The 10,244-nt window shown below is 59.2% G+C and overlaps 1 protein-coding gene across 1 annotated transcript; it reads right to left on the bottom strand.

Moving 5' to 3' along the window:
* Nucleotides 1-10,171, bottom strand: FCN3 (ficolin 3). Its single transcript, XM_054012135.1, has 10 exons — nt 10,060-10,171; nt 9,784-9,861; nt 8,333-8,701; nt 7,337-7,459; nt 6,449-6,493; nt 5,660-5,695; nt 4,402-4,529; nt 3,143-3,272; nt 2,596-2,730; nt 1-885 (listed from the first exon to the last, which is right to left on the bottom strand). Exons 1-10 carry the CDS (start codon nt 10,169-10,171, stop codon nt 644-646), a joined length of 1,398 nt encoding a protein of 465 aa, XP_053868110.1. The 3' UTR covers nt 1-643.
* Nucleotides 10,172-10,244: the final 73 nt, after the last annotated feature.

Genomic DNA, 10,244 nt, shown 5'->3' with positions numbered 1-10,244 from the left:
GCCGGGAGTGACGCTTTTATTGGGTGCACCGAACACAGCAGCCGCAAGTGCAGCAGTATCGTATGAAATACACGCCAGAGCAACCCTCCACATGCGTGTAATTGGGTCTGACACGCATACACAGGCCCAACGACATGTATGTGCACACACAAAATCGATTGCATTCGCTAGTCCTGATCTGGGCAACTCTATGGGAAAGCTGTTTCTGCAGAGGATGGCACGCCACCACGTTGTGTGGGGACATGCACTGAGCTCCCTGTGGCCTATTTATTTGCCTCTGAGCATGTGATGGCGCTAAGCAGCCTCCAGAGAATCTGGACACAACACGACTCAATGCAACGTCAGATGGCAGGGCCAGGAGAGCAAGGATCTGCCCCGGTGCCCTGGGAGTGAGGGGGGTGATTGCATCAGGAGGGCTGTCCTCACGGGACCTGGGGGATGCACTGGGGGCTTGGATGATCCCAGGAAGGAGTCTTTTATCCCTCCAGAGATTGAGGGGGTGTGTGTGTGTAATCATTGGAGGCTCCTGGAGCTGCTGCAGGGGGAGAAGAAGCTGGTTTGCTACAAGAGGATCTATGAGGCAGCTCAATCCTGCTGTCTCGGGCGTGCCCCTGATCTGCACAAGTTGGACGGGGGCCCCCGGCTAGCGGAGCTTCATTTCCGTGCGTTTGTAGGGGTTGCCAACGCCCTGGCCAGAGACCCAGTCAATGCCGTATCTCGGCTGCTTGTGCTCCCCCACCGCGTAGCCCCCGTTCAGGTTGGCGCGGTAGCAGTTGATGTACCACCAGGCGCCATGCACGGAGACGGCGCAGTTCTGCGTCCCGCTGTCGTTGTCGCGGTCGTAGGTGGAGAAAGGCTTCCCGTTGTGGAGGTCCAGGGAGTCACCTGCGGGACACACGAGACCCCAGTGCCACAAGCGCACCAGGGCATGACCTTGAGCAGCAGAGAAATGAGAGCATTTCCCTTGCCGGCACTATATCCCCATCTCCGGGGCTTGTGGTCTGGTCTGAGCCCAACACTGGGATCCAAGCTCGTGAGGTTTAATTCTATGGCTGTGTCATGCCAGAGAGCAGACGCGATGTGCTTAGCACGGTCCCTTTTGGCTTGACTAGCTATGAATCTGAGAGGCCTGGGTTTGCCCAAGGCACTAGGGAGTCACATTTTTTCCAAGGTGCTAGACTGTTTTCAAGGCCTCAGCACCCACAATCAGGGCCAGATTTTCCACCGAGCTCAGCGTCCACCGGGCTGCCGATGTGGTGAACTCGGTGGCAAATCATGGCTTTGCCTCAGTTTCCACAGCTGTGAAATGGGGATGATAATAATACATGCCTACATGGTAATGCTCAGCATGTCAACAGCACATTAAGAATGAATCCTCATACACCCCAGGTGGTACATTATCCCCATTACACAGTGGGGCACAGCAAAGACTGTGACCTACCCAAGGTCACGCCATGAGTGTCAGAACCAGGATTAGAACCCCAGGGTGCCCTGAGTCCGGTCCAGCTGTCAGTCCACGTGGGGGTTAATTAGCTAAAGCCTGTGAAGTGCTTTGAAGATGGGCAAGTTCTAAGTGTTACCATTAGCAAAGCTGAGCTGTGGCTCAGATCCGTGAGTGTGGCATCGGGTCGGGTTTTCCCTGCCAGTGGCGCTCTCGGGGGAAGCGTGCAGGGCCGGACAAGGTGCATCTGCGTAATTCAGGCCAAGGAAACGGATTGCCGAGGCTCCTAGGGATTAACCACCTTAATGCCCGGGAACCCTGAACCAGCAGGAGCCCCGACGGAGGAGACAGACCCATTGCAAAGTGGGCGGTTTGAGCCAGATGTGCCGTTCTTCTGCCTACCTTAAATTGCTGGATAGCATTGCTGCGTTCCTCCTCCCCAGAAATAGCTGCATTTCAGTGCTGGGCTCCCCAGAGACCCTCCATCCTTTACCCCCTCACAATAGGTTTTTGGGGCATAATCCGTGGACCTACACAAAGTGCTCACAAAGCCCCCAGGGGGCAGCACCAGAGGCGCGTGGAGGGTTAAGTATTCATGCTGATCAGTCATTATCATGTGATTACAAATGGCTGAGCGACCCTGGAGAAGCACGGCCCATTTCGTGCTTCGCTGCATCCCTTGCTCTGGGAGTTTGGATGCATATTTCTTTGTAGGAGAAGCGAAGGGAAGTGGAACATGTGCTGTCTCTCCCACTCACACACACAATGGGACAGATTCTCTCCCCCGCCTTGGCCTCTTTGTGCTGCTCCTGCAGCGTTCAGGGGCCCAGGCTGGGGTGCAGTCCCCTGGAGGAGGCACTGTGTAGGTCCCCGATAAGCAGCCCATAGGTCCCCATGAAGCCCCTGGCACAGGGACAGAAGGGGGTGTCTCCACAGTATATGGTGCTATGGAGACTCTGAGCTGCTCTGGACTGCGGGGCAGCCCTCAGGAGTTTGCAGGTACAGCATCCCTGGGGTTGCTCTGATTTGAGCCTCAGAGCAGCCCAGACTCCTGAGGGCATAAAAGTGGCTTCAAGGTGCCTTTGCCCACCTCCCCTCGGGCTGCCCCTTTAGGTGGCGCAGTGCAGAACGCCAGCCAGACACACTCTCCTCACCTGCAGAGCCGCCGAGGAACGTCCCCAGAACAAGCTCGTACTTGTCCTCTTCCCCCTTGAGTTTGAAGGACCGGTAGCTGGCAAAGGAGCTGCTGTTATTAAAATTCACCAGGTCCACGCGGAGCTGGAACTCGCCTGAGGGAAAGGGACAGAGCCCAGCGTTAGCCAGGGGCTGGTTTTGGCTCCCTCTCACCTCCAGGAGGGGGATCTGGGCTGGGGCTTCTAGTCACGAGGCAGGAAGGCTTGCCCACCGCGACGCCAGCACACCCAGGGGTGACCATCCCTGTGAGCGATGCCATGTCTTTGCAGGGCAATAGGGCAGAACGACCAACAGTGGAACTGGCTGAGAGGGAGGGAAGGGGATCCCCCGGGGAAAAGGAGGGGATCAGAGGAAATGAATATTCCCACCCAACCTTGGAATTTCCAGCCCCTCAGAATCCAAGGGCTGGGTCTAAAAGGCCTCTGATGGGTAATGGCTGCTCGCTTTTGCCCCCTGGAGAGGCCCTGTGGAATAACAGCCCGCAGGACAGCTGCTGGGTTTCCGTACCGTCCTGGGTGAGCAGGTGGAGGTTCTCATTGCCCAACCAGAACTCAGAAAGCTGGTTCCCAAAGCCCTTCTTGTAGGCGCTCCAGGTGCGGTAGAAATCCACCGAGCCGTCCATGCGTTTCTGGAACACCTGGAGGAGAGGCGAGAGAATGGGGGCTGGGAGCTGACCCGGCTCTCATGCTCCGGCAGCTGAACTTCAAACAACAGACTGAGCTGGGCCATGGAGCACCCAGAAGAGCAGCTGTGGGGACACTAGCTGGAAGTAAAGATCAATTGGGCTGTCCAGTCTCAGGCTTCAGAGCATGAGCTTGTCCCTGGCTGGGGTCAGGAAGGAATTCCCCCACTGGTGTAAAATGTTGCACAGTTGGATACATCATGGGGTTTTGATGCCTTCCCTTCCCCCTCCGCCCCCAAAGCACCCAGCGGTAACTATGGCTGGAGCCAGGATAGAATGATCTGTCTGGAGGTGGATGCGCCAAGCAAAACCAGCTCCAATTTCCACTCCCCATGTGCTGGGGAAGTACCGAGCTAGAGCGGCTCCGGACTCTGCTGCTTGGACCCAGCCCTAGCACATTCAGCGCTGGCTGTTAATCTCGGCCAAGCCAGTGAGCGCCTGGGAGTGACACCTCTTTGCGACAGCCCCATGGCCTCCTTCCCCTCCACTCACCCCACAAGTGCCCAGCCAGCCAGGACGTTCAGAGTGTCAGCCTTGCACACCCCTAGCCACCAGGGACTCACACCATGCCTGGGTGAGCAAAGGGAAATCTTACAAACCGGAGAAAGACGCATGTGTGGGGCATGCCAGCAGTCAGGGAAAGGTGAGACAGAGGTATCTGCCTTCCAGCGATTTCTCTGCTCCGCTAACTCGTGGACTGATAATCCCAGGTAACTCCACAGCCTGGGTTAACTTCCTCTACCTCAACCCCTCCTGCTTGTTCAGGGAGACGCAGCGATCTTCCTGGCCTGCACTGTAGCTTTACTGCGCACTGTCAAACAGCTGCCCCATCCCTCCCCAGAGGTGGCTGCATTCCAGCCATGGGAGACGCGATTCCCTGTGCAGACGGGTTGTGAAGCCCTTCAGGGTGAAAGGCGCTACCTACGGGTAAGGAATGATTCTCTCTTTACCCCCTCCCCAGGCACATCACGGCCACATTCTGCTACCCGGGCGTAAATCTCTCGCACTGCGCTGGGAGCAGGCAGCTCTGGATGTGACCTGATCCCCCTTTTCCATCGCTCCGGCGCTAGGATACCGCGTTTACCAGCCAGCCTCCACCGTCCGTGTCCATGTCGCAGAAGACCCTCAGCGGCCGGCAGTCCGGCAGGTAGATGGTGTGCCAGCCGCTCAGGAACTCCCCTTTGCTCAAAAGCTCCTTGCAGCTCTTTGGCCCTGGAATCAAGGCAGAATTTGGTCCCTGGGGAAACGTGTCTGAGGTCTCGTCTCCTCCCAGAGAGAGGCGCACGGAAGTGGGGAGGGGACGGGACTGAGTGGCTGCGGATGGAACTCTGAGATCCCCTCGCAGTGCTAGGAGGTTACCTTGCTACCAAGTTAGCGGCCACAGCAGGCTCCAGGAACCTGGTTTAGGCTAAATGTCATTTCCGGAGGGTTTCATCTCCATGTAGTGCTTAGCGCAGGGACAGCTGGGAGTCTGCACTCCTGGGCTCTAGCCCCGGCTCTGGGGGCTAGTGCTTAAAAGAACAGGAACTGCCTGTCAGGATCCCTGGATCCTAGCTCCAGCTCAGGGAGGAAGTGTGGTCTAATGGTTAAAACAGGGGGAAGTGGGAGTTTGTACTCATGGGTTCATCACTGACTCACTGTGTGCCCCAGGGCAGGTCACAGCCCCTCTCTGTGCCTCGGTTTCCCCATGTGGGGCTGATAATACGTTCCCACCTAAGTGCTTTGCGATCCTTGGAGGAAAGGGGTTATTGGCTATCGTTCCTGTATTACTGACCCGTGTGCTTTCCCGTCCGAAGGAGAGTTAAACCTTCTAAAGCAAGCAGACAAACCAACACAGCCTGTTATTCCTCTGACGCGAAGGCTACTGCAACTGCAGCAGGCCAGGACTAAACTGCTCCGGGGAGTAGGTGGGGCCGGTGCCTGAAAGGGGAATATTCACCGCTCCGGAGCGATGGTCTTTTGGTTAAGGCACTGGATGAAGACTCAGTGGAACTGGGTTTCTAGCTCTGCCATAGACTCCCTGTGTGACTTGAGCCAGTCCCTTCATCTCTTTAACTAGCTCCGTGGGGTCAGTCCGATGAGAGGGGGTTACCCCGCGCAGCTCTGTGCTGCATCGTACCAACCTCTTCGTCCATCAACCCCTCTTGGGCCCTTACGATCTCCACCTGTAAAATGGGGCCAGGGCTGCTCTTGGCTATTCAGACTGTAAGCTTGCCGGGGCAGGGACCGTCTCTCGGTCTGTGTCAGCACAGCCCCATGCATGGCAGGTGGATGCCTTGAAGCGCTACGTAATGCACACAAGGGTCAGTCGTTTTTTTTAAGCACCGAGGAGGCAAACTCACCGTTCTGGCAGAGGAAGGAAGGGTCTGGCTGGTCTCCTGCCATTCCGAGAAACAAACAAAACCGCAGTTAGAAAGCAAGGCTTAGCCGGCACCCTGTAGAACTTGGTTGGATGAAGAGTGGAAGGTTCCCGGTTAGCTGCTTTTCCCGCTGTGTCACAGCCGTGCCTCTTCTTGGAAAGGGCTGTATATTACTGCCCTCCCGCCTTGCAATGTGCTGGTAGTGTCTGGGTGCAACCTTCACGGCCACCTGCTCTCTGGGGACCTGAGCCAAAGCCCACTGAGGGCAGTGGAAAGGTCCCTCCCACCGAGACCCCGATCGGCCCCCTGCGGCGTGAGAAGAGGGGGAAATGCTCCAGAGAGAGCCCGTTTCAGGCCAGCACGGGGGAAGGCGGGGTGGGGGGGCGATCCTGGGCGCTGTCTCATCTCCCTGACACTGGATGCCTGTCCCAAAGCTTCATGTGGCCCCGGGTTCTGAGGGCCTGGTCCCAGTGCCCGTTGCAATCGATGGGAAGGGCTGTGGTGACTTGTGGGGTGGGGAGGAGCAGCCCCGAAGGCCCCTTTTGAAAGCCACAGGAGAACTTTGGCAGGACAGACTAAACCGACTAGAGACAGAGCAGATAGGAGTGGGCCCAAGCCCAGCCACCAACGCCTCTTGAAACAGGGGGGCTCCCCATCTGAATGCTACGGCTCCTGCCTGCCTCGAATAAAACCCCCCATCGGGTGTAATCTACACCCTCAGCCCCCCCCCACCCCACCCCCCGCCCACCAAGAGCATTGCTACATAGTTACCTCGTTCCCCCTTCGGTCCCGCTTTCCCCGGCGGTCCCCCGGCCCCTGAAATCCAGAGCAGACAGAGAGACGCAGTGAACGCAGGCAAGTGCTTGAGCGCAGCTAAGGGGCAGAACACGGTCTGGGGGGCACGGGGGGGTCCCCGGGAGCTCTTTTAAAGGGGGACGAACGGACGGACCCCGAGGAAAAAGAAGGGAAGCGCGCAAGATCCATCACTACTTGTTCCCATAGCAACCACGAGAAGCGGCTCACGTGGGCTGCCCAGCTAATCCCGGTGGACGATGCCATGGGGCCTGGAGGAGGTATGGGGGTGGGGGGGCTCCTGCCCAACCCTACAGGGGCTGGTCAGTTGAGCCCTGTGTGTGGGAGCAAGAGGCACCGGGGGGTAGAGGGCCCAGATTCAGGGGGCGGCTGGCCCATGAAGTGGTGCCTTGGTCTTCCACCAGCGGAGGGCGTGTGGTTCATCAGGGACTAATCGCCGTGCCAGGAGGGATCACACACAGTCTGCTAAGGCCCATGCACCAGCCAGAGTGACCGCCGGCGATGGGGTCCCACCGGGCACCGCCCAGCGAAGAGCCCAGTTCAATATGGGGTTTGCACCCTTAGCCAGAGATTCCCCGGCTCTAGTGACACCTCCGAGCCATTGGGCCCCATCCTCTTCCAGTGTAAATGGGGCATTGATTTCAATGCCGCTGCGCCAATTGACTCCATATTGAGCCATAGTGCTCCGTAGCTGCCAGAGTCCGATCCCCTCCTTGTGACCGCTGCGTTCGCCACCTTCCCCACAGACCCAATGGGAGCTGGCCCAAGACCACCCCACAGGCCCAGAGGGGACGGCTCCAGCTTGGGGGCAGCGCCTCTTGTGAGAGCCCCTCTCTCATCTCCTACCTCTCAGGCCAGGTTGACCGGGTGCCCCCTTTTCTCCAGGGCTTCCTGCTGCGCCTGGCATCCCGGGGCACCCCTGTAATATGGTGAGTTTCTCAGCGCTGGAGAGACCCACCACCTTCACCTCTGTGGAAACACAAAGAGACACGGGAGAAGGCACGATCCCAGCACCTGCTCCAGCTCGGCCCCGGCGAGTCGGTTCCCAGCATTGCTTACCCTGGCCCCTCTGATAATTACCGCTGGCCCCTCGCTCTCTGTCTCTGGAGGGCTCTTTGGAACCAAGGCTGCTGGACAGGACCTGCCCTGGGCTCACAGGTCAGCACAGCCCAGTGAGGGAGAGGGAAAGGGACCCAAAAGGCATCTATCACTAAGTCCGCGTTGCCTCCCTGCTCTCAGCGATCACCGGCCCAGCGATAGCCAACGTCTTCCTACTCCACTGCCCCTGCGCAATGGCCCACTCCATAGCATCTCCCAGTGCTGGGCTGGTCTAGGTTGTGGGGACTGGCCCTGCACTCGGCGCTCGGCAATAAATACATCCTGGGGCACCAAGTGGGTGGGTGGCAGTGGGGGAGCTTTCACCCCTGTTCTTCTAGCCACCCCCCCTCACACTCTGGGCTGTGCCGCCCATCCCAGCCACGTGGCCTTCACCTTTTTACAACCAGCTTTTACCCGGGAGGCAGGGACGCCTGGCCCACGTGACGTTGGAGTGCATCACCCAGACAAGCTCTCCCCATGACAGGCACGCCCCTGGGGTCCAGCCTCCATTCCTCCCGGCTCAGCTCCAGCCCATCACCCGCTCGGCGCCCCCAAACCCATCCCCGCAGCCAGCCCAACGGGATCAGCCCCCAGGGCCCAGCCGTCAACGGCCTGACTCAGCTACTCCACCGCTGGAGCCAGGAAAACGGCTAGAGAACTCCCCCTGCCATCGCTAGGCAACGTGGGTGCCTCAGAGCTCAACCTAGCCCCCCATTTACAGCCCCAAACCAGAGCTTCTCCTACCTGGGCAGGTGCCTGGGTCCCCGGTTACCAGCGTCCAGGTGCAGAGCCAAAGCAGGGCTGGAATAAAGCCCCAAGGGCCGACTGGCCACATCTTCACTCTGTTCTCTCGTGAGCCCGTCCCTCCCCAACTGCCTCTCGGTTTATGTACGTCCCAGGAACAATGCCCTTGTGGGGAGCTTTTCCTGGGAAGTAAACCGGGCTTCCCACCATTGTTCCAAGGCACAAAAGCTTGGCAGCCCCCACTACCATCCTCCAGAGAGCCTCTGGAGAGGTGGGGTCGGGCCTCTTCCTCCAGCACGGCACAGCGTGTCCTAGCCAGCTCTGGCCGTGGGGTTTCAGGCGCTGACCCCCAGCTCTGGCCACACAGCCCTGGCCTTCAGCCACAGGGCTTCAGATGCCAACAGGCTCCTATCTCTGGGTGCATGGCACCAACCCCCAATGCGGACGGCAGCTGCTGCCCCAAGTGCTGACCCCCGTCTGTGCGCTCCAACCCCCAGCCCTGGCCGCCGACCCTGGGTGCAGATCCCCGGCGCTGGCCTTGGGCTCCGGCGGGGGCTGGCTCTGGATGCCAATCCCTGGCCATGCGGCAGCAGGCACAGACCCCAAGCGCCAGCCCCCAATCCCAGTGGTGGCCGATCCCCAGCCCTGGGCACTGCTCCTGGATGTCGACCCTGGGTTCCGGCGGGTGCTGGCCATGGGCGCCAATCCCCAGCCCGAGGTGCAGATCCCCTGCCCCAGTCACACGGCAGCGGGTGCTGGCCAAGGACGCGGACTCCTAGTTCCGGCTGTGCAGCAGCGGGCACGGGCCCAAGCGCCGACCCTGGGCTCTGATCCCCAGGCATGCAGCTGCAGGTGCCCACCCTGGGTTCCAATGGGTGCTGGACCAGGGCACCGACCCCCAGCTCCAGGTGCCAACCCACACCCCCAACCAGATGGGGGCAGGGCCCCCTGCATCCATCCTCCCTGGCCCCTGCTGCCTCACCCCCCCACTCCTCCATCCAGCTCTTAACTTGCTGTGAAAAGTGATATTAACAAACATACCACTATCACTTTTCACAGCATTATTTTTATTATTGATTATGCAAAAAGCCCTGCATAAAGAAATGACAATGCTCTGGCTGTGTACATGCCCCTATTGATTTGTTTTCCCTAAAGTTCTTTAAGTATTTCAGGAAAAAATGTCAGTGCAGCCCCCAGCCAGAGTTGGTGGCCGCACTCTGAGACCCCCTGTCCTAGGCCATAACAACGCCCTGCAAAGGAGAGACAGGAGCGAGCTGGGGCAGGCCCACTCTGTGCTGAGGACCGGGTCAGGCTGACAGCTGTAGGCTTCAGTGTTCAAATACAAGGTGCGACCGAGCACAGGGCTGGGAGCCAGGAAGTCGTGAGCTCGGTGCCCAGCACGGAAACGAATGCCTTGCTCTGGCCGCCTTTGCATGCCTCAGTTTCCCCACCTGTGGAAAAGGGGATAACACCATCGCCCTCACGGTAGGGTCCAAAGCTCACATCCCTCAGTGGTTTGGTTTCTCTTCCTAGGAATAACAGGGAGGAGAGCAGAACCCAGACCCAGTCCTTCACTCCCAGCGCAGCTAGACAGACCGTTTCCAGCCCCAGCCATCGCTTCTCCAAGCGCAGCACCTCCCCACCCATCCTCCCCGCTACACCCCCACGTCCATCTCCACTCGGGCACCAGCTGAGCATTCAGCATCGTCAGAGGACCAGGCCCTTACTGCTGCTCAGGGCGTAGGGGCCGTGGGGCAGGCCCAGGGGCAGCAGTGCAGTTAAGCAGCCTGGCTCCCTGCCGGCGGCCCTAGAGAAGGGCAGCACGGGGGAAAGAGGCATGCGCCTGCCTCCATCACTGAACAGCCCCCATTGTCAGCAGGCCGAGGATGAGAACGAACCACCCACCGCCCTG

The sequence above is a fragment of the Malaclemys terrapin genome, chromosome 22 (assembly GCF_027887155.1).
Source record: "Malaclemys terrapin pileata isolate rMalTer1 chromosome 22, rMalTer1.hap1, whole genome shotgun sequence".
Taxonomy (NCBI): domain Eukaryota; kingdom Metazoa; phylum Chordata; order Testudines; family Emydidae; genus Malaclemys; species Malaclemys terrapin.
Note: the sequence above shows the minus strand (reverse complement) of the source record. Positions and strands in the feature narration are given on the sequence as shown.